This window comes from Bos javanicus, chromosome 6 (genome assembly GCF_032452875.1).
Source record: "Bos javanicus breed banteng chromosome 6, ARS-OSU_banteng_1.0, whole genome shotgun sequence".
Taxonomy (NCBI): domain Eukaryota; kingdom Metazoa; phylum Chordata; class Mammalia; order Artiodactyla; family Bovidae; genus Bos; species Bos javanicus.
The window spans coordinates 61,142,346-61,166,638 of record NC_083873.1 but is presented as its reverse complement, the minus strand read 5'-3'; the positions used below and the strand labels follow the sequence as shown (position 1 = coordinate 61,166,638).

Genomic DNA, 24,293 nt, shown 5'->3' with positions numbered 1-24,293 from the left:
ATCATTTTAGGGTTACAAATAACTCATCCATTAGGCTGTAAATTTCACTAGATAAAAAAGTACAGGGGAGCAAGCAAGCCAATAGCTAAGAGATACAACTATAATTTTTCTTTTTTTTCCAGTCTCACCTTAGGCCACATTTTTTATCCAGCTTCATACTAGATCACAAAATTATACCAGTCTTATTTGTGATGAGCTGAAGAAAACAGAAGAGTTCAAATTCACCTTATTCTAACAATAAGGCAATGAAGCACAATAGAAAACTAAATTCTAATTGTAAATGTTTTTTTGCAACATAACATTTTCAAATCAGCTTAAATTCAGAGATTTTTTATTACACAATTTGATTTTTACATCAATAAAACCTTAGATATAACAATACAGATGAAGAATAACAATTTAATTTGTATTGAAATAAATATGAGATACACAAAGCACATACAGTGGAAAAGGGTCACAATAAATTACAACTGGAGACATTATTTTGCTCAATCACCAGAGAAAGCCCTTGACACTTCCAATTTCACACCATCAAATTTATCATTCTTGCTGATTTAAGCAGAACACAAAACAAATATGGATCCCAGGGCTTACTTTCACAGGTACCAGCATAGATAATTCACTACAGTGATCCAATTTGGAAATCAGTAGGGACCAGTAAATCACTGCATAAAAGAAAGAGTGAATGAGGTCCTTTTTCCTTAGTGTCAGCAGGCTATGATTATTATGTTTATTAGATTCTCTTGAAAGGACTTCACATTTTCTCAAATATTCAGGAGCAGTATATTTCCCCTCTGAGCCCTACATTAGCATTTATGTGCTTTGGTCTTGAATACACAGTAATGATGAATTTTTCAATTTATTTTATAAATTTATATAGTCTGGATAGTATTGGCCTGAAGAGTATATAACTCCCCAACCTGTATAATATTAGATATTAAAAATGGATTCAAGAGAAGTTACTAAGAAATGCTGACATACTGTATATACAAATTTAGTTCAATATATCCCATTATATAGAGCACCAGAGCAATGCATTTATTATAATCAAGCCATTTTCTATGACTCTCTAATCTCTGTGGCCCTTTTACGTTTGTTCCAATATACACATATCACAAATGTTGCCTGCCTAAGACGTTGCCCATTTGGTCTCAACTTACAAACATAAACGTAAGCAAAAATTCATGTCAAAAGCATTTATCTTAAAATTACAAAAAAAAAAAAAAGTCAAAAGTTTGGAATTTAAACTGTTATGAACCAAGGGAAAAAAGAAGTTAGTTCAAAAGTACTGAGCACATATATGTATTTTTTAAAAGTAGCTTCAGAAAACTATGACGGAAAAAGTAAAATGATTCTTGGGCCTTTCCTTCTCCTGGAATATAAGGTAATTTTTAGATTCCAGCAAAGATTATCTAGCAACAATTTTTTCCTATCATTTCCTAAGAAAAAGGAACTGTTTTAGACTAAAAAAATACTGTACTTTATCTGTGGTCACATCAACTCCTATTCAGTGCAGGTCAGTTTTCCTATCTGCACTGCCTAAGAGGACAAAGACTACTCTAGAGTTCATCCCTCACACAGAGATACATTCCTTCCAAGAACCCTCCTGAACACCAGCTTAGAAGATACACATGTCACAGGGTAACTACCACCAGGAAACTTCCCAAACATTGAGCAGCTTCTTTCTTATCCTTAATACCAGATCCAAATACAACTTTCCACCTAGAGTATTAGAAGAGGACTGCTCATTAAAATAATTTCTGGAAACAACTCCTGGATTTACAAAACATATATGCTATTGGTATACACTAAATCCATTGAACTATGCTATCATATAGCCTCTCAGAATTCTCTTAATTCTAGAGAAATTTCAGTGAGGTGTTAAATGAAATTAGCTGTCTCTGTAACTCAAACTGAATTTACAAATCTAGGCACCATTCCTAATATCCAAAATTATCGACATGCTTTTGTATTACTGTGAAGTCTTAATTTTAAGAGATGGAACTGGCTGTAACTTGTTTACCTACAAAATGACCCTGAAAAAAATTAAGTACCATTTTCTCTATACCTGAAAATGAAGGTGAAAGAACAATTTTATAACTGACATGTTTAGGTAACTTAGGCACTTAGGGAAACAAAAACAAAAACAGCAGAGAGACTATGATCTGAGTAATACCACTAACTGTGGCCTATTCTATTTACCTAGGAAGCAGATATTAACAGGGTACTTACTCCAGCTTCTGAACATTTTTTATTTAAAAAATGTACTCAAGAGTAAATGCTTACTAAATATTTACTGAATGTTGAATAATTACATATTAAAGAGAATCATGGAATTCAGGTCCTTAGTTTTATGGCTGGCTCAGGATTTAGTGGCATTTAACCTTTCAACATGGCATGATAAACAGCTGGGGACTACTTGAGCAAAGAGTGCCACCTACTGCTCATCAGCATAACTGGTTACTTTCTCCCTTGAGGTTTTCCCCACAGAATAAAAATCAGTCTCAATCTGGGTGAAAGCATTAAGCTAGCAGATCAAAAAGGGCTTTGGGTAGGGGGTGGAGAGGAGCTTCAGACCTATGTTAATTAAAACACATTTGTTAGCATTACATAAGGATCTTTACCACAATCCCTCAAAATTAGTTTCATTCATTCTGATCTCAAACTTTATTGAAGAAATTTCTCTTTGGACTGACATTAAATGAGGAATCAAGTATACAAAAGGAATACACAATCTTTGTTAGAATAAAGTAGATTCTGTAGGAGGCCTACACTTGTCCAAGAAAGTTTAATATTTAAAAGTGCTAGAACAGCAGCACTATATAACTTCCTAAACAATCAGATAGTCTAGATGTTAAATCAACTGTTTTTAAACACATAAAAATAAATTCAGCTATGCTGTATTTAAAATAAATTCAGCAGCTGTAACTTTTCCTAGTATACTCATTCTATATACTCTATTATAATAATTTCCTTTTTTGTTATACATTTTGCATTGTGTAAATGACATCCAAGACATACAATTTTACTTTTTTGGCCTCGCGGCATGTGAGATCTTAGTTCCTTCACCAGGGCTTGAACTCACACACTCTGCACTGGACTGGTGGAGTCTTAACCACTCAATCACCAAGGAAGTTCCTGTATTTCTTTAATTTTAACTTGATAGACATAAAGTTACACTGTACTTTCAGATGTCAAATTAGCTGTCTGTACATATTCATACTGCAAAATTCCTAACTACAAGTTCATGCAAACTAAACATCTGGCAATGCTCAAATTGTAGGATTTATTTTTTTATGAGTTTAGTGAAAGGAAAGTGAAGTGTTAGTTGCTCAGCTGTGTCCCACTCTTTGCAACCTCATGGACTGTAACCCACCAGGCCCTTCTGTCCAAGAAATATTCCAGGCAAGAACACTGGAGTGGGTTGCCATTTCCTTCTCCAAGGGATCTTCCTGACCCAGGGACTGAACTTGGGTCTCCTGCACTGCAGGCAGATTCGTTACCATCTAAGCCACCCGGGCAGCTTATTTATAAGCCAAACTTTTCTTTAAAAAATATATCAGAAGTATAATCCCATTATATGATGAAAGCCTCAACTTCTGAAGCACAGAGAATTTTCAATTTTAATAGTATTAATGTTAAATTCTTTTCGTTAAAACCCACCTAAATTATTTCCTTTAGGAAAATCTTTTTGGTCAATAATAATTTTCAAAATAAAAACAGGCATACTTCACAGATCATTAAAAGAAACAATCGTGGTTAAAAGAGAGCACAGAAAGAAAATCAATAAATGGAAAAACTGGTGAAATTTAAGTTCCACATCTTAGTAGTTAGTAATATTGTCCCACAGTTAATTTCTTAGTTCTGATAAATGTTCTATAGTTATGGAATCTGTTAATACAAGGGGAAGCTGAGTAAAGATATAAAGAAACTCTACTATTTTTTACAACTTTTCTACAAATCTAAAATTATCTCAAGATAAAAAAATTGTAGAAAACAAAGAAACTTAGTAACTTAAAAAATAAATATGCCTTCAGCTGCCATAATTTCTTGATATAATTCAAATTTTTAAAAACATCATTAGAAATAATATATTGTTTACTTAACATTACTTTATTGCTCTAGAAAATTCAGTTTTTAAAACCATCAGATTACACACATAGTGACAATGAGAGTGCCCCCAACAATCGACTGTGTGTTATGAAGCTTCTCTAACTTTGTAGATAATATTACAAAATTACAAAAATAGCTGGTTACAGTTGAGCTATCAAGTAGGTATCACATTTCTATAGACCAAAAAGTAGAATAAAAAGAAAACTGATGTTACTGCTAAGTCACTGAGTGTATTTGAGAAATCCAAATTACATGCACATAGAAGAAAACTGGTTACAAAAACCATTACATTACTCTGCATTAACATTTTGCAATGTTTTAAACATTTCCAATCATGCAATAATAAATAAAGGTCAGAATGAATTTTAAAAAGGAGTTGATGGAAGTTCAACAAATGTGTTTCATATGTTAAACAACTCAAATCACAGTTGCATAATACATTCAATTCCTCTAAATTTATCCATGCATTACAAGACTGAAATGCACACTATTTCCCCCACAACTCCTCTGGCCCCATTCCCAATCAATAACCAACACCTATCAACCTTTCTATTTAATCTTTTATATGAAATTTGATAGGTAGGTATGTATGATCTTCATTATTATTTCAGAACAGATACAAAGTTCAGTCACAGCTCAATCTTCACTTACATTCCTTTCAAAGGGCACCTGAACTGGTGCAACTGTCTATGAAAATTCAAGCCTAAGAAACTGAGAGAACTGGCAGTCAAGAATCTGATCTAAGTAACTGTATCCACAATCCTAAAAGGATTTACTTTTTGAGAAATGTTACTCAACCTGTCTCTGAGAGGAAAACTGTATGACTACTGCTCGCTGATGTAAAATGCTTAGGTGACCACAAGTATTTACCTAGTTGGTTAACAACCTTTCAGTTGGGCCTGTAAGAAAAAAAACCCCAAAGCCACAGAAGTAAATATGAAAATAAAATTTTGGAAGGTCATAGTATAAGATACATAAAGAAATCCAAAATAAATCTGTCCTAATGAAGCAGTACAAAATCTACATAAAAGCACTTTGAAATTAAATACAGAAGGAGGGAAGTGTTTTTGTTACAACCATCAACCAAAATTACTGAATGGCAAAAGAATACTGTCTCAAAGTATACTGAATTTACATGTTAATATTATCATAATGAACTCATGCCAGATGTAAATTCAGGTTACCAATTAGATGAAAACAAAGTTTAGAGCGATTTTTACCGGACAAATAAATGTACTTCATGATAAAGGCACAGCAGCATCTAAAGAATTCCTGATACATTTATCACAAGATTCAAATTTCCTTAACTATTAACAACACATCACAATAAAGTTTCTCAGAAAGTGTTTGAAAGGCTTGATTTAACATGCCAGGAAAATGATTACTTTTCTTTTGAGATGCATTTATGTAAATTATGTAAATTGCATTGAGGTCAGTTTTACACCTGGAATTATCCATCCCTAGTAGAAGAAGTACCAGCAGCTAACAATGCTTATTTATATTATGTATAATTTAGCTGGATGCTACACTATGCAACTGTTGGTGCCAGTCTGCTTATAAAGGCAATACTCTGGAGACAAAGTCTTCTCACAAACAGTGGGCAAGCAGGTTTCATTATAAGATGTTCAACAACAATCCTCAGTTCATTAAACAAGGTCCTGCAACATAAAATATGTTTTCTTTCAGAAACTCAATGAAAAAGCAATGTGATTCAAGAGTAAATGCTGATAAAGGGTCTTTCCACTAAAGAATCTGAATTAGTAATAACCAGGATGTACTGCAGGCAATATACAGAATTAAAATTCCCCAAATCAACACCTGTGTCCTTTTTTGGGGAAAATATTCATTTAATAAATGGCTCTCTAAGGGCTGAGATTAGGGATGATTTGTATTTCCTTCACAGTTGAGTCACATAATCTTCACATCTGACTTACTCAAATTCAACTAGGTCTAAAAAAAGAGAGCAAGAATGTGAAAGTTATCTAGTATGAGCAATCCCTCCTACCATTTCCTTAAAAGAACATACTGCCTCTTAGAGCCTTCCTCATCTGAAAAATGGGAATATGTACTTATTGGAGTCACAGTGAAGTTTCAATGAGGAAACACAGAAGATGCTCAATAAATGTTGCTGTCATTTAGTTGCTGAATCGTGTAAGACTCTGTGACCCCATGGACTGTAGCCCACCACCATTCCTCTACATCTAAAAAGTACTAAGTTCCAAACTTCTTACCCTGAGGCTCAAGAAGTTTTACGATATGGTTCCAATATACCTTTAAAATCTCTGCTCTAACCACTCACCACTCAGAATTTCCCTTCCGGTCAAATAGGCCTACATATGTGCCCCTTAAACTGTGTTTATCTTACTGCCTCTGAACTTGTGCTCCTATCGTTTTCCTACCTAAAATGCTTTTCCTTGTTCTCACTGTCTATTGAAAGTCTTTAATCCTTCCAGAACAAATTAAAATATTTTGTGAAACTTTCCTGGGCTCTTCTCTCTTCTGGCTCAATGATCTCTCCCCTCTTGTGGACTACAGTACTGATACAATAAACATGAAATTCGTCACAGGTTGACATGTGAATACTACATCCTGCACTACTGTTTCCTTTCTTATTTGTGATGTGTTTCCTTAACTAGGACAGTACCAGGAGAGGGAGACTTTTGTCCTACACAGTTTTAAATTCCTTACGCTTTTAGCACTGTTTTAGATGTGGTCAAGAAAACTCCAGTCTTAATGTCTGAAAAGCAAGCACCTCCTCATCAATCCTAGAACTTAGATTCGCAAAAACATTGCTTGCTTCTAAATTCTAACATAAAGGTTAAATAAATCTTAAAAGTTACAAATGGTATATTTCACAATACTATTAATAAATAAAACAGATTTAAACTAATCACAAGCTTACCGACAATATGGATTTCTTCGAGAGGAGTATCGAAGAGTAAGGAATCTATAGTATATAAAAGGCTGGAACAAACTTCCTTGACCACTGAAATAAACAAATACAAGGGAAATAAATACACATTATTGATTCATATGTATACTCAACATTTAAAGGCAACTTAACTGGACAATGTGTTTCCATTCATCAAATCATCATAATAATATCCATCATATCTAAGTCCAAGTTATTCATGTAGGTATTGTTAAATTTTTTAAAGCTACTAAACAAATCAGAAAATGTTATATAAATGCTTCAACTGCCACTAATAATTGGTAATCAAGTTTTAAAACTTGAAATATTTAATTAAATATTTAAAATATTTAAAATGAAAAGTAGTTTATTTGGTATAAACAAATAAGAAAATTAATAAAACCATATAGGCTCACTAGTAAATGTGAGAATAGGCTAAACATAGCCTATATTATTTATTTTTCTTGGTTAAAATGACAATCATAATACCCCAAGAGTCATATACATGTTTCTCAAATTCTAAGTCTGGAATCCTTCCCTAGGAAAAACTATTTTAAGATGTTCACTAAAACAACCACAAATAAAACACAGCAAGAACCTAATGGTCTCCAGGCAAGAATACTGGAGTGGGTAGCCTTCTCCAGGGGATCTTCTCCACCCAGGGATTGAACCTGGGTCTCCTGCATTGCAGGCAGATTCTTTACCATCTGAACCACCAGGGAAGCCCAGTTGGGTAGCAGGGCTAAGTAAATCATATGTATATTTGATGGATTCAGTATGCAATTACTTAAAATCTTGACTACTGAAAAGTACACAGGAACTCTGAACAAAGCAGGATATAAAGCTATACATATTATTACAACTATATTTTAAAAATCTGGGGTAGAATAAATGCATCAAGATCCTAAATTTGGTTTGATTTTTAGGTTAAATTTTTTTAGCCTCCCCACTCACCCTTGGCAGACCCACACAACTTGTGGGATCTTAGTTCCCTGAGTAGGGATCCAATCCCAGCCCCCTGCAGTAGAAGCACAGAGTCCTAACCACTGGACTGCCAGGCAATTCTCCTTTTCAGCCTCCCTGCACCCCCAGCTGTATTACTTTCATAATAAAAATTTACATGATTACAATTTATAACTAAATATATCTACTTTCTCCAATAAATCATGTGATGAAATTTTAACTCTGTATATTGAAAAATAGAGGCATTACAGAACACATTAAGTAGAAAAGACTATCCAATGAAACACAAATTTTCCATCATGCAAGTTAGTTCCTTAATCAAAGTTATAGCAGTCTCTAATATAGCCTTCCAGAAACTTACATAAACAAGTATATATAATGGCTAACATGCAGCGCTCACTCTGTAATGCACTGAACTGTTAACTCTAGGAAGGAAGTGGTATTATCATTCCTATTTTAAAGATGAAGAACCCTGTGGATGTACCTAGAGTCTGTCATACAGAGGGAATAAGTCAGAAAGAGAAAAATAAATATCATACATGAGCGCATATATATGGAATCTAGAAAAGGTACTGATGAACGTACTTGCAGGGCAGGAGCAGAGATGCAGATGTAGAGAAGGCAGAGAAGGGACGTGTGAACACAGGGTGGGAAGAAGAGGGTAGAATAGATTGAGAGCAGCACTGACATATATGCATCACCATGTGCAAAATAGACAGCTAGTGGGAAGCTTCCGTAGAGCACAGGGAGCTCAGCTCAGTGCTCTGCGATGACCTAGAGGGGTGGGATAGGGGAGCGGGAAGAAGGGTCAAGAGGGAGAGGATACACGGACACATATAACTGATTCACAATGTTGTACAGCAGAAACTAACACAACGTTAAAAAACAAAGATACTCCAAAAAAAAAGGATGAAACAGAACGAAACATATATGCCTTTAAACACACACACCTCAAATATGAATAGGGAATACCCTACACAGTTCTCAACTCATTTTAAATTTATTGTATCTTAGCAATCATCCCCTATCACAACCCACAAATTATCTTATTCTTTCTACAACCTGAAATATTCCATTTTATGCATGTACTAACAAGCTCTCTACTAATGAACAAACCCAAAATGATCATCCTTTTATCTGTCTTTGCACGTGTGTGTATTATGTAAGATAAACTAATTCACAGACTACATGTCTAAGATAAACTCATAAACTGTTCACTTCTAAATACAGAGTTTTATGCATTATTGCTACAAATTTAACTTAATAACAAGGCCTTCTAATATTAGACTGTGCTTCTACCATGAAAGGTAGCATTTAAGGAATAATGATTTGAAATGTTTCATTTTATAATCTGTGTTATAGTCAAGTGACATACTTGAACCATTAACAGCTTCTCTCATTAGGGAATTGAATAATACTTTATTACTTAGTTTTCCTTTTTAAAAATAACAACATGATTCTTCTATTTAAATATTTTGGTAAATTCTCATTTCCTTTACAATAATCTTAAAAATTAAGATCAATTTGTACATTTTAAGTGTTTAAATAAAAGACTAAATACCACAACTGACTTAATATACCAACATAGTAAAACTTGGTATGCCAACAAAAAATTCACTACAGTTCCAATAATGAGGTTTTTTGTTTAAGTGTGCTTGGCATCTCAGCATTTCACTGTAATTCTCTTCAGCTTACTTAAAAGGAGAACAAACTATCCTGCTTATTAACCTGAATAGACACCAATTATCTCCACATATAGAGTTAGTTTTGGTAGCTACATTTTAACTTTCACTCAGATACATAAAGCAAATCACAGAATCTGGGGATACCCAAGACCAGGCAACCCAAGAAACAGAAAAATGAGCAAGAAAGTAAGAGGGTAAAAGGTTCCTTTCACCAATATGATGAGGATCACAAAAAAAGATGAACTAGCTTCTAGGGTGAAAATTCCAGAGCTGAATAATAGACAAATACAGCTGCATCAAATTCTATACTTAATATTCATGGAACATTACAATTGGAAGGATTTTTGGGTTACTAATTTCAACTACTATTAGTTTTTTAAATGTAGAAAAACAAGGCCCAGAAGGCCTAGTTAACTGTCAAATCAACCAGAATCCAGCTCCCTGACACCCAGTAAGAAGTTTTTCCATTGTACCATTCTAGGACCCTATTTAAATTATATTATCTAGTTTGGAACCCCACAGCTTAACAACATGTGGTGATCCTGGAATTTTCAGAGGAAAATATTATTTACAACAATGGTACAGATGTATTTATGAGGAAATCTAAAAAACTCTCTTACCAGCTTAAAGAAACACTGCTAAGGAAAGGAGTACTGCTGGTATATAAAAACCTCACTAGTTAATCAAGGCAATGAACATTAAAATGAAATATTTCATAGACAAAAATGTTACAAACTAATGAGATTATGGAAAATAGGTAACACAGATCTATTAGAGGGCAATTTGGTACATGGTCTATTAAATATAAAATATACCCAGCTTAGACTCAGTAAAAGTATATATGGATTCACACAAAAGTATAAGCAGACAGGTAAAAAAAATGGTTACTGCAGCAACATATGGAAAAGTAAAAGTCTGAAAACAAACGGCCATTAACAGGGTAATGGGTAATAAAATGCAGCAAAATAATATGATGGAACACTATACAGCCATTAAACAAGACAAACCAGAACTGTGAATGTCAATATAAACAGGTCACAAAAACATACTGTATGAGTGAAAAAAGCAAGATGCACACCACTGATGCTTGTGATGTATAATAAAAACTAAACAAAGCCCCACACCCATAAAATAATAAGATACATTTCCTACCTATCTGTGTAAGTACTTTAAAATAACTACATATATGTACTCATATCAAATTCCTTAGCTCTGGGAAGGAGAGGACAGAATTGCAACTAGCATTCACAGTTAAATGATATTTTAGTTTTTTATCTGTAATGTCCTATTACCTGAGAAACTGAAAATTGAGAAAGCAATAATCTGGGGAGAAATGTAGTTTTATTTAGCTATTTTCCTTTACATATTTTTACATTTTTTAAAATTTATTTTTTAATTGGAGTATAACTGCTTAACAATGCTGTGTTAAGTTTCTGCTGTACAACAACATGAATCAGCCTTGCCCTCTTGAGAGAAACGTAGTTTTATAACTTAAATGCAAGAATACAGATACTGAGGTCAATACTATCCTAATGCTCTATTTTCAAAAGGAAGGTTTTCTTTACTTACACATTCTTCTCATAACTAACAAACAAAATAAGGAGGTGGCAGTAGGCAACTATCAATACCAACCTTAACTTTTCAGATTTTTCTCCAGTATGGGAAAAATAATCTCAGTAATGTGACAATGGACTAAATTAGCCTTTCTAAGACTCTTTCAAAAGTAGTTATTTGGAAGATAATTTTAAAATGTTAAATAACTCATAAGGAACAATGAAGAAGACAGATTCCTAGGTTTCCTACAGTCGACCACAGTAGCAGTGCTATCGCAGTAGCTCTGCACTGTCACATGAGAAGGTGACTGCTAAGATCCATCGAGCTCTACGTATCAGGGTTTACTTCAACAGATTTAAGCAGCGTAAAGTTTGAGTTGATACATTTATTATATTCATTTAGACATCAGCCTCCTAAAATAAATATATTTTTATTCTTACCTGAAAAGCATAAAAACTGTAGCAGGCATCAAGAATATTTCATTACAAGCAATGAACTTCAGAATATTCTGTTGATTAGCGCTTAATTTATCCAAGAGAGATCTCAGCAGAGGTAAACTATTTGAACCCTTTGCCTTAAAACATAAGAAAACAAATATTAGAAGTCATGAAAGCATTTTTGATCACTCAATTATTTTCTTTCCTTATATGAATGGCATATCTAACATGCAATATAATCAAGAGACAATTACTTGAAAATGATGATATAAAAATTTACAAACTATACATTTAGGGACAAAAGTTAACAGATTTTCCTGCTTTACTGTATTTTCTACATTTGAAGAATTAAATAGAGAACTTTAATAAAGGCCCTTTTCATTCATTGATGCTTTGTTTTCCTTAAGAAAGATTAGATTATTCCACTAAAAGTGGTGGTGATTTCTCTCAACCATAACAAAATCTGGCTATGCAGAAATACAAAGTATCTGAGATTTCTTAGTTAATTAAAGAGAGAAATCACAAAGTTCAGTTACTGCTATAACCCAAGAACTATGGAGATAAAGAAAAAGGCCAACACAAGGCAAATTTTTGGATATTTTAATTTAAACTTCCATGCATACGCAGTCAATCTGCCTGGCACATGGAGGTTATTAGGCTAAATGTTCCAACTCAGGAATAAGAAAATGTTTCAGAAAAGCAGCAGTTTTGAACATCAGTGTAAAGAAATTCAGTACACTCTACTCATCTACTATGTTAAAATCACTGACAGAACAAGAGACTTCTGACAACTTATCAAATATATTTCAAACTTCAGACACTCCTCCAGGAATTGGACAGTGATTTTAAATACAATCCATTATGACAAAATGTACTATTTTATTGAAACAATAAAAAATTCCAAAATTTTCAAATCACTAATTTACAGCAAGTCTGTAAGGAACATAGGAACTTTCTGAGACACATGCCCAAATGTCTTAGAACTCAAATTTGTGTCAACTACCTGTAAATTCGGGAGTCAAAAGACAAGGCCAACATTGTTTTACTTACATCAAGGATCTTTTTTGTGTATGTGGCAGCATGAAGCAAAGAAAATAACAAGACTGGGAAAATACTCACTGAAGAAAATAATTAAGGAAAACATTACAAATTCATCAAGTACTTTGCACAACAGGGTATGTATTATGTTCAAGTATACATCTGCTAAAATGAGTTCAGTGATGGCTTCTGTTTTACTGATACTTTATAAAATGAATTTTTTTTTTTAATCTGTAAACAAAGTCAAAGTTTTTTTTAAACCCACAGTTCTTTTTATGAATAATGAAATAGTTTTTTCACCTATTTCTAGTATATAACATATTGTGAACATTTGCTAAATTAAATTAAAATCTAGGCCACCTCAAAGTGATAAGTAATACGGCTTTTAACGCCACAATGGTCATTCTGGACGGAATACCTTAGCCATCCAATACCAACACAGTCTCTGTACTGCTTTCACCAACTTAAGAAAGAGTACAGGGTAATGGTTTAAAAAGTAGTTCCCAAATTGTCCTCAACTATAGATGTTTAATTCATTTTTCCTACAAGGACTTCATTATTTTCAGATACTGTTCCAATCAAGCTTTTATAGTCAAGCTTTCATGGTTAAGGTATTCTCAATCTGTACAAATAAAAAAGACATTGTATACCTGGTTTGTATATATACTCAATTGAGAGTTTCATCAGTTTTAATAATAGACATGAACAAAGAATCCTTATTTTAAGTTTCTTTTTTGGCTTTTTGTGATAGATAATATATACAATTTTCTTTTAGCTTTTAAAAAAAAATGGAAATTGCTCAAAATACTCTATTTACCCCAACTTCTGCTAGGTTGATAACAAAAAACCCCCACTTGTCCAAGTTATTTCCATGAAATGATAATAGACTGTTAATCATAAATGGCAAAAACACTTGTCCTCAAAATAGTAGCAATTTATCAAAAATAATCCATGATATTTTTCTACACCAACTGAAAGCTTGGTGTGAGGGAAATGATGCCCACTATGACACAATCTGAGTATCAAATTCATTATAACCACAACTCATCATTTAGGACCCAAAGGTTCCAAAGTTCCCACTGGCAAGTAAAACACTGACCCACAGCCAAGTGTTGTAAGAATTCTAACTCTCTAACATAAAAGTTCTCCGATTAATACCCTGACCAAACCTTCCCTGTCACTTCTGAGAACTAAATAAAACGCCAATTTATGAGAAGAGATCACACATACATAAAAATAGCTTTACACTTTTAACAGAATCCTGAATTCAGAGTCAAGATATCTGGGTCTCATTCTTGGCTCTGACACTAACTTCAGTTCCCTAGGCCAAGTTCCATCTTCTGTTGTACAAATTTGCAGTGATCAAAGCCAGGGGTTTCTAATAAGTCCTATCTCTAACATTCTATAGTTCATAAATCCTTGATAAGATACTCATAATTTTAGCATTCATTGTTAAACTATTTAGAAAATTCAAGGGACAAAGAGTGCATAACAGAAATAGGACAATATATCACCTTTCTAAGAGCAAAGATCAGAACGTGACTTTGGGCTCACTTTTACTAATGTAATACCTAACTACTTTAGGAATCAGATTAGTATTTCTTGCCAATTAATAGCTTATGTTATTCCCACTACATACTCCCCTCCCAATAAGAATTAAAGAACATTAAATCCTTAATCTTCAACATTCCCTAGAGAGGGCACAGCAAATAAATGGACAGAAAACACAGAGAGGTTGTCTTCACTGTTATGAGTCATTTGGCAGCATCTCAGGATTCACTCAATAGAACTGTCCCAGAGGTCATAATTGATGTGTTCAATTTGCTCTACATTAGTATCTAGAAAACAGTTTCTAGCATTTCTATTTTTCTCTTCAAGGAAATTTTAAGCTCCTAAGGGCAGAAACAAGAATCTCTATATAATTTCCCATTATATCTCAGAAAAGCAAGAATTTTAATACTGCTGATTGTAAAGAACCTCAATGAATGTGGCTGATAAAAACAGGTCAATCCAATGATATGTCAACAAACGTGCTTATCGCTTACAGCTGCAGGACAAGGATTATCTAGCAAGTTTTACCTACACTACTATTTACTTGCCAAGGTGCTATCAGGCAGGTTATTTTAAACTCCTTGAGCCTCAGTATACTATCAATAATACAATGCTCATAATAATTTTCTTTAGAATGTTGCAAGGATTAAATATGTCAAGTGTATATACACTGGCAAAATAGGTGCTCAAAAAAATTTTCCTTCCATTCTCTTTTCCTTAAGACTTGTGTTAGAGACATATTTTATTGTGCTTTCCATTATGTACAGTTGTATCATAAATATTCAAGAACACTTAAGAGCAGCACTTCCTAAAGTACAGAATATCTTCCTGAGGGATGATTCAAGGGGAGCTGGGTAGATGGGTGGACAACTGATTCAAATGATTAAGTTTAGGAAAGACTGGTAACTCAGTCTCACAATGCACATTACCGTATCAAAGGTCCCACAGTAAAGAATCTGTTTAGCAATGTTAAACCTATCTGTATCAAAGGTCCCACAGTAAAGAATCTGTTTAGCAATGTTAAACCTATTGCTTCCCAAACATCAAACTGCAGAATGTCTTCCCCTCCATTTAAAAAATACCTATTATCCCACAACATATTTCTGAACTGTATAAACATACAAATTCCAAAAATCCATGAGTCTGTCCTTATTTTCTTCTTTGTGCTGTGCTGTGCTTAGTGGCTCAGTTGTGTCTGACTCTTTTTGACCCCATGGACTACAGCCTGCTAGGCTCCTCTGTCCATGGGGATTCTCCAGGCAAGAATACTGGAGTGGGTTGCTATGTCATCCTCCAGGGGATCTCCCCAACCCAGGGATCAAACTCAGGTCCCCTGCATTACAGGCTAATTCCTTACCATCTGAGCCACCAGGGAAGCCCAAGAATACTGGAGTGGGTAGCCTGTCCCTTCTCCAGAGGATCTTTCCAACCCAGGAATTGAACCAGCATCTCCTGCATTGCTGGCTTCCCTGGTAGCTCAGATGGTAAAGTGTCTGCCTACAATGCGGGAGACTCGGATTCAAACCCTGGGTTGGGAAGATCTCCTGGAGAAGGAAATGGCAACCCACTCCAGTACTCTTGCCTGGAAAGTCCCATGGACTGAGGAGCCTGGGGACTCCTCAGTCCATGGGGTCGCAAAGAGTCGGACACAACTGAGTGACTTCACTTCTTCACTTCACTCCTGCATTGCAGGCTATTCAAAGCAAATACTAATTTCTTTTTACTTTATTAATTACCTCATTCTCAGCTTAAATATGTTACTTCTTGATTAATTTCCTTTTGTTTCTAGCTTACTGAAAGTTAAAAGATAGAGCTAAGAATTTCTCTTTTCTTAAAGCAAGACATCTGGGTATCTTCCCAAAGAAAGTGTGAATTAAATGAAATAAACTTACATATTAAAATGTAACTTCTCCATGGGCTTGTGCTTTGAATCTGAAATTTGCAATATCCATTGCTAACAGAGAAGTTTATAAGATCAAATATTGAAGTTCAAAATTCCCAATCACCTTTTCAAAATTTGGACTTCACATTTTAGAGTCAAGACACTCTTACACTTCACGTTATCTTCTTTCAAAAGAAGTACCAACAAACCAACCAACCCAGGCTTCATGGAACACCCTTATTGCTGAATCCTTCCAGTAGCAAAAAAATAATCAAAAGTGATCTCCCTACATTCAGCAGGCAATTTCACTGTCAAAACGGTAAAAAAGGATACTTGTAACAGGGTAGGAATTGACAAAGATGAGTGAATACAACAGGTAGTGGCAGCTGTCCTCTAACAAAGCCTGGGCCAGGAACGCTCTGCTTAACTGGAAGTGTGGTAGTCTTTGGTGCAGCCTCAGAGCACTAGTGAGAGCATTTGCCAGCAAAGCACGTTGGTAAAAGCTTGCTGCTTCATGCAACCTGCAAATTACAGTGGAGAGATCATCAGGAGACGTAAACAGCTACCATACCTCTTCCTCCTTTGTGAATTGCATCATAATTGCACAACACCTAATACCTAAATCTATTACTTCAGAATAGAAAAAAAAATTATGTGACTTTACTGAAGCTTTTTAGAAGCATCATTTTATATACATACCCAACTGAACGTTTATTTCTATTGAAGTATAACTGATGTACAATATCCAACTGAATTTTCTAAAGCAGCCATTCTTCCTCTTAAACACTCAAAAAGGCGAAAAAACATGAACTCATCCCCACATTCATTTTCTCTCAGATTTTCAATGTGATGTTACTTTCACAAAGCACGTAATATAAAATATACCCCCAGTTGGTACTATTACTAGAATATTAGTACCTTTAAGGATGAGACGTGTTTTATTGTTTATCAAACCCCTGGCTGTTTGACAAAGTGTGACATCTAAAAAGGTACTCCAGAAAAAAATGACTGAACAAGTGAATACCAACAGCAGAAACATGTATAATACATACCCAAGAAGAGGCAGAACAAACAAAGCAGAGCAGTAAACTGTGAATAAGCGAGAAAGCCACATTGCTGTGTCCAGTTTATTGGCCATCATGAATTGCTGAATTTAAAAAGAAAAATACTGTAGTTAAATTAAGCTTGCAGATTATGTTTTAAAGGATGACTATTTTGCAATTTTATTCCTATTCAAAATGTCTCAACGCTCCTATAGCAACTGGTTTTTTTAGGTATAACTCTTAGGGCAATTGTTTCTTCATCAGTCAGTTTCTTTCTTCTCCTGAAAGCTCCCTGACAAGTCTTTCACAGATTTCTGTGGCCCTAAACATCCACATACCACTTTCTTCACCACTTTTTCCTCATTCTTTTCTTTTGCTGCATTTTGCTAAAAGATACGTCCATCACACTAAATTCAATAACTTAAAATTAATTTTCTCAAACTATTTCATATTCAAATTCTAAAGTGGCTTTTACATTTTTTAAAAGAATCTACATAAACAATTTTTACATCAAGACCCAAGATAAACATGTGAGTATATAAATTTCACAAAAACAATACTTACTTTTACTATGTGTGGTAGATTCTGCTATTCTGTATTCTATTTAATGTTTTAGAAACAATGTTTACATAAAAAGGATTTCAAACCTAACAGGTTTTAACCTGGAGTCTCAAACACTGCTGGAAGCAATCTAACTTTAATTCTCTTTCGAAAGTAGAGAAAAGTTCAAAAAACTCTGGGGAAAAAAACGCAAGCCTATTTTAAAATTCAAGGATGTTTTTAATTTTACTGCAGGCTTTCTAACAGTATGCAGGTAATTTCAGACACATGCCTCTGAGTTTATTCTATCCAAACCTACTACATGTTACTCTTGTAAATTTAAATGTTCACCAGTAAGTCAAGAGGAAGGATGAATCCAGCTTACAGTGCTCAGTTTCTCTACAAATATTCAGACTGTACACGACTGTCTGAAATTTAATTTTAGAACATTTTCTTTAAAATCTGTTTAGGGTATTCATTTTGTGATAAATCATTGAATTTTGCATTTTACCTCGTACACTTTTATGCATGTGCATTTAATTACACAGTTTAAAAAAGATCTAAGAAAATGTATTGGTTTACACTTTTAAGAGTGAACTGACTGACCATGACAAATAATTCAGGCAAAAAATATCAAAGGATCTTTGGGTGAAAAAAAATATTGAGGTGAAAAATTATTCACATAATCTTAAAGTATCATGACACAGAATACTCTTTATTCACAAAGAGAGTAAGTTATCTTTACCATAGAGAATCTGGTGGACACCACCAAAGCCAAATGACCAAACTCCAGTGACGGGATAAATCAACATAAGATGCTTCCTGATATATATAAAATGCCCTGAGAAGAACAAAATCTCTCTTATTTAATATTCCTACCAAACATTTAACCTGAATCTAGTCGGGGGAACGACAAAAAATTAGATAATTTCAATTTAAGGAGCATTCTGCAAAACAACAGGTGTGGACTCTGGTAAGACAAAAATGGGAAGACCAAGGGAATTATTTCAGACTGAAAGGGACCAAAGGCCAGTAAACACACTGCAAGTTTTTTTTATTGAGTTTGGACAAGAAGGAAGCAATTTAAAGGACAATTAAGGAAATTTAAATATGAATTGTATATTAGGTAGTAACAAGTAGCAACGTTACATTTGCAAAATGAACTACAAAAATTTTTAGGTAACTGCATTGTGGTCTGTACAAAAATATTCTACATAAGTACTACATTATGGGTAAATTATAATGACGCATGTAACTCTGAAATGGTTCAGCAAAATAAAAAAGGTGTGCACTGAGAGAGATGCTGCACATTTTTAAAATAAGTGATTGGCTCAATTCACATGCTTAGTGTTTAAGTACAATTATGCTTCTGGTACAAAAAAAAAAAAAGACAGTAAGCAGCAGATACGCATCCTAAAAATAAAAGTTTACATAAGCTTAATATTTCTCTTCGTAAAATGAAGAAGGAGGAAAAGAGAAAAAAAACCGCTCTCCTTCTATTGCTTAAAAAGCGGCAGACCTGTTCTCTGCCAGCCCCCAAGTGCGGAATGAGGCATGTGTCACAGCACAATCTCAGGTCGCACCTTCAACCGTGCGACCGAAGGGTGGGAAAAGACGAGAAGGCCCTCTGTCCTAGGCATTCAGGTGGGCATACAAGTGAGGGCCACTGCTGGAGGCCCGCCTGTTGTCGCTGCCGAATCAGAAACTTTAGCTCCGTCTAACGTCTTGGCTCACGATCGGCTCTCTCCCCACCCCCACCCCAATCACTAATTCCAGTCCCGAAAGCAAAGAGCCGGTGGAACGCCTGGGACCCGACTTTCAACACTCCCAGCTCCTTCCTAACTTGCAAATCAAGCCAAACGATCCTGTCCGCTTACTTACCACTGCGCCCGCCCCTTGGGGGCCGTTGGGGGCCGTATCCGCCATGGGGGCGCTCACACTAGCGTCTGAGACGCTGCAATCGGGAAGGGAAAAAAGAATGAAGGTCAGCGCCGGGGCCGCAACTCCGGGAACCGGCTTCCCTGTTCTCTGCGAGAGCTTCCGAACCTTCACAGAACAAAAGGTCTCGCCGCTTCAGTGTAGCGGACTGTCCCAAGGGCACCCGCAACTGCCGGAAAATACCCGCCTGGCACGGCCAAGAGCAAAGATGGGTTTCCAGAAAGACCGAGACGAAGGCGGAGCTTCGGAACAGGACCGACCTAACGCCACCGGCTCCAGCTTATTGCCGAACCCGGAAGTGCTCGCTTTGCTTCCGTGGGGAAGAGGCGGTGACGCAGAGGGGAAAGCGGAGCGGTGCCCTGAGGCATGACGGGAAGTGTCGTTTTTCTTGCATTGGCTTCCCATTTCGTACACGCCCATTGCTCTGTAAGCTAAGAAGCCCGGCAGCCGAAGCAGCTTTTGCCTCATCGTCCTCTCAGAGCTGGTCCACTCTACCTGTGGCCAAACCACAAAGGCTCTCTACTCCCTGATACAGAAGCCTCGGAAATGTTTTCTTTGCCATTTTCTTTCAGAAGCCCACGAAGCTCTTTGATGCTACCTCTAAAATTAGTTATTTCAACAAGCACTAAATGAGAGCTGCTATGTGACAAGCTCCGTACTTGGCAAGGAATATTTCAAGATGGTTATGACACAGACTGCGGGAGAGAGAGGAGAAACGGCAGTCATAGCCCGGTGCTTCTGTAATGCGTGCAGAGGCGGAGTTAATCACAGGCGGCACACAGCAGGGGGCCTGAATCAGAGGGGTCCCGGAAGCGTTCCTAGAAAACCTAATTCTGGCGCAAAGTTTTGAAGTACAAGGAGAAGTTGGCTAAATGGGGAAGGGGAATGCAGACAGCAACAGAAAGTGCATAAAGCAACTGGACAGTTGAGTATAACCACAAAGATCACTCTGGAAACAGGAGAAGGGGATGATCAGAGGGGCAAACCCATAAGCCCACCAGGGGCAGGCTTCCCTGGTGGTCCAGTGGTTAGGAGTCCTTCTTGCAATGCAGGGGACACAGGTTTGATCCCTGACGTGAGAAGATCCCAGGAACAAGTGGGCAACTAAGCTTGTGCACTATAACCACCGAGCCGGAATGCAGGAACGACTGAGGGCCTCCTGCCCTAAAACCTGTGCTCCTCACAAGAGAAGCACGTGAATTGCGGCTACAGAGTAGGCCCCCTCACCACAACTAGAGAAAGCCAGTACCACCAGCAGCAATGAAGACTCAGCACAGCCAAACATAAATAAATAAAACGTTTAAAACACCAGGGACTTGCGGACTTCCCTGGTGGTCCAGTGGCCAAGACTCTGAGCTCCAAGTGCAGGAGGCCCAAGTTCAATCCCTGGTAGGACAGCTAGATCCCACAGGTCACAGTTAATAGTTATCATGCCACAAATAAAGATCCTGCATGCCTCAAATAAAACCCAGCACAGCCAAATACATAAACACAAATAAAAATTAAAAAAAATCCAGGGGCTTTATAGGGAGGCCATTGCATATACAAGGGGAAAAGTGATGGGATTCTGAACCAAAGGAGTGTTGTGGGGGAAGAGAAGAGGAAAGATGACTTGGAGAGGCCATTCAAGATTGGTGGCTGACTAGGTATGAGTAGGCTGGAGAGGGAAGGTCATCTTCCAAGACCTAGAGAAGAGCTGTAGAGAAGGAAGACTTAGAAGATCTGGAGACTGAGAATAAAAACCTGAGGCTTTTGAAAGGAGGAAGCTGACTAGAGATACATAGGCAGCTGGTACCACGCTTGAAAAGCATGACTCTTTTTTTCCTGGCTTGTGGAATCTTAGTTCCCTCCATTGCCAGGCCTGCTGCTCAGCTGTGTCCAACTCTTTGCCACCCGTTGGAGTGTGGCCTGCTAGGCTCCTCTGTCCATGGGATTCTCCAGGCAAGAATACTGGAGTAGTTTGCCATTTCCTACTGTAGGGGATCTTCCCAACCCAAAGATCAAACCTAAGTCTCTCGTGTCTCCTGCACTGGCAGGCAGATTCTTTACCACTGTAGCCAACTGGGAAGTCCTTAGTTCCCCGACCAGGGATCAAATCCATGTCGGTGGTAGTGAAAGCTCGGAGTTCTAACCACTGGACAGCCAGGGAAGTCCTAATATATTCCTATTCTATTGGATAATTTATTTGATTCTCTTTTGTATTATAACCTGATAAATTTATATTCTTATCAAAGGTCTTACATTTCAGAAAGGAAACATGAGAAAGTGGAAAGTAGAAGAAGGTAGAGGACTTTCAGTGAATAGCCTTATACACTGTATTTATAATTTATTTATTTATTTTTAAACGTTATTGGTTTTTTTGGCCCCATCTGGTGGCATGTGGGATCTTAGTTTTCTGACCAGGGCTCAAACTGGGAGCCCCCTGCAGTGAAAGCACAGATTCTTAACCATTGGACTGCCAGGGAAATCCCTGTATTTATGATTATAAAAAAAATACTCAATTAAAAATAAATACATTAAAAAATGGCCATAAAATAATATTAATGTGAAGTTAGTCCACTAATGGACTAATGTCCACTAATAATAGAAAGGCCCATCAGTGAATGTTAAAACCATTGAGAGAAATGTTGATGGCACAATATTGACACAATTCTAAAGTGTCACTCCAGAGATTTGTAGTTAAAAAAATGAATTTTTTCCGTGGAGAAACATGTCAATTAAACCTTAATCAAGAGATCAAATTTAGCACCATAAATACACTGGGTTATCCTGACGCTGTCTCCTGATTTGACATAATATTTACAATATTCCCTAAAGAAATTCTTGGCAGAATATTTACTCCAAATTCAATCCTGCCCATCTAGACCTAACCTCCAGGCTACAGAAAATGTAAAGAGACAGATTAACAACTTAAACAACAGCATGAGACAAAAATCAAAATGCGATTTTGATTTCTACAAAATAACTGGCTGAGATCCTTCAAAAAATAAGTCTCACTACAAAATGTGAAAGAGTTATTCCAAATTAAAAGCATGTACAAAGTCCTAGCAGGGGTTCCCAGGTGGCTCTAGTGGTAAAGAATCTGCCTGCCAATGCAAGAGATGCAAGAGACACAGGTTTGATCCCTGGGTGGGGAAGATGCCCTGGAGTAGGAAATGGCAACCCACTCCAGTATTCTTGCCTGGAAAATTCCATGGACAGAACATCCCGGGGGGCTGCAGTGCACAGGGTCACAGAGTCATATATGACTGAGCACACTTGATGTATGCACACATGCACAATCATAATAGCCAAGTGCACGGTTTGATTGTCTAGATTCTAGGCTGGGAGAGAGCAATAAAAGAAATTTGGGGACAATTATAAATTATAGACACTCAATTACAGAGTGAATATTGGAAGACATTATGTGACTATTGTTAATTTTTTTTTGAGGGATATGTGATTTAGAGGTAGTTTCAGGATGTCTGCAACTTATATTCAAAAGTGTCAGCAAAAAAAAAAAAAAAACTAAGTAGATGGATGGACAGATAGAACAAAAGCAAATGCAACAAAGTGTTAATAATTGTTCAATCAAGATGGAAGAGTATTGTATTATTCTCTGATTTCATCTGCGTTAAAATTTTCCACATTAAAAAGCTTAGAAGAAAATAAAAGGAAATTTGTTATAGCAATGTAATGCCTTCTGAGTTTTAGTATGCCCAAAATTATATGGTAATTTATTATCAGGTATCATATATCATATTAAATCAACTGACAACTCTGTTTTTTCAGTGGTATTGAATGTGAACAGCAGCAGGATATGTCACTTTGGCATAAGGGTTATTTTAAGCTGAAGGCAATTGAGAAGCAGCAATTGAGAATCTGTTCTCCCCTCCATTTACCTAAAAACAGAACATAAATTTGTGAAATTCTTCCTCCTCCTCTCTCTACCAAGAAGGACGAAAGTTACCCGAATCAGCGCAGACATGGCACCAAAGCAATCTATGTAACAAACTTTACTAGCTAGCCCTCATTTTCCATTAATTCCTCTATATAGTTGCCTTCCCACAATTTGCCACTCTAGAAACTCAAAAGTCCTCTTCCTTTGTCTTGTCACTTTTTGTTAAGATGCTGAATAGGCCAGAGTTTTAACCACCCGCTTTGAGTTACTCCCACGTGTATGAATCATGCATGTTATAAACTTCCCATGTTAATAAACTTTGATTTTCTCTTGTTACTCTTTTCTGTCAGTCTGATTTATAGGACTGCAGCCAATGAAACTAAGAAGGGTTAAGGGAAAACTTTTTTCCTCCCATACAAAAGTCACCGAGATTGCAAAAGGATTTGTTTACATGGTTATTGAGTGAAATTTTTTCCTAACATCTAGCCTGGTATTTTAAATTGTCTCTTTGTTTAGTGCCCTGGAAAATTTGACAGCTACTAAGACTCAGAAGATTGAGTGAGATGCCTTTCTTACAGAAAGAAAAAGAGGTTGGAAAAGAACTAGTGTGACATGTTCTCAGAAAGATAACTTTTATATCCTTATCAAAGGTCTTACATTTGAGAAAGGAAACTTGAGAAAATAGAAAGTAGAAGAAGGTGGAGGACTTTTGGTGAATAGCCTTGTACACTTATTTATGATTTACTATTTATTTATTT

The 24,293-nt window shown here is 36.1% G+C and overlaps 1 protein-coding gene across 2 annotated transcripts; it reads right to left on the bottom strand.

The window, feature by feature from the left end:
* Window positions 1–385: 385 nt before the first annotated feature.
* TMEM33 (transmembrane protein 33) lies at window positions 386–19,967 on the bottom strand. 2 transcript variants are annotated; one of them, XM_061420029.1, is made up of 8 exons: window positions 19,599–19,962; window positions 18,463–18,558; window positions 17,187–17,281; window positions 16,468–16,655; window positions 12,714–12,781; window positions 11,667–11,800; window positions 7,016–7,099; window positions 386–5,771 (listed from the first exon to the last, which is right to left on the bottom strand). In XM_061420029.1, the coding sequence occupies exons 2-8, from the start codon at window positions 18,463–18,465 to the stop codon at window positions 5,642–5,644; spliced, it is 702 nt and encodes a 233-aa protein (XP_061276013.1). In that variant the 5' UTR covers window positions 18,466–18,558; window positions 19,599–19,962; the 3' UTR covers window positions 386–5,641. The 2 variants fall into 2 exon arrangements, with proteins under 2 accessions (XP_061276013.1, XP_061276012.1); XM_061420028.1 differs by lacking the exon at window positions 18,463–18,558 and having other exon boundaries at window positions 19,599–19,967.
* Between the last annotated feature and the right edge of the window lie 4,326 nt (window positions 19,968–24,293).

Excerpts from the sequence above, each read along its gene's own strand:
- TMEM33 (XM_061420028.1), bottom strand. The coding sequence starts at position 19,643 with ATGGCGGATACGGCCCCCAACGGCCCCCAAGGGGCGGGCGCAGTG. Across the intron at positions 17,282-19,598 it reads CCCAAGGGGCGGGCGCAGTG|CAATTCATGATGGCCAATAA; the intron begins GTAAGTAAGCGG and ends TTTTAAATTCAG. Across the intron at positions 5,772-7,015 it reads CGAAGAAATCCATATTGTCG|GACCTTGTTTAATGAACTGA; the intron begins GTAAGCTTGTGA and ends TTTATGTTGCAG.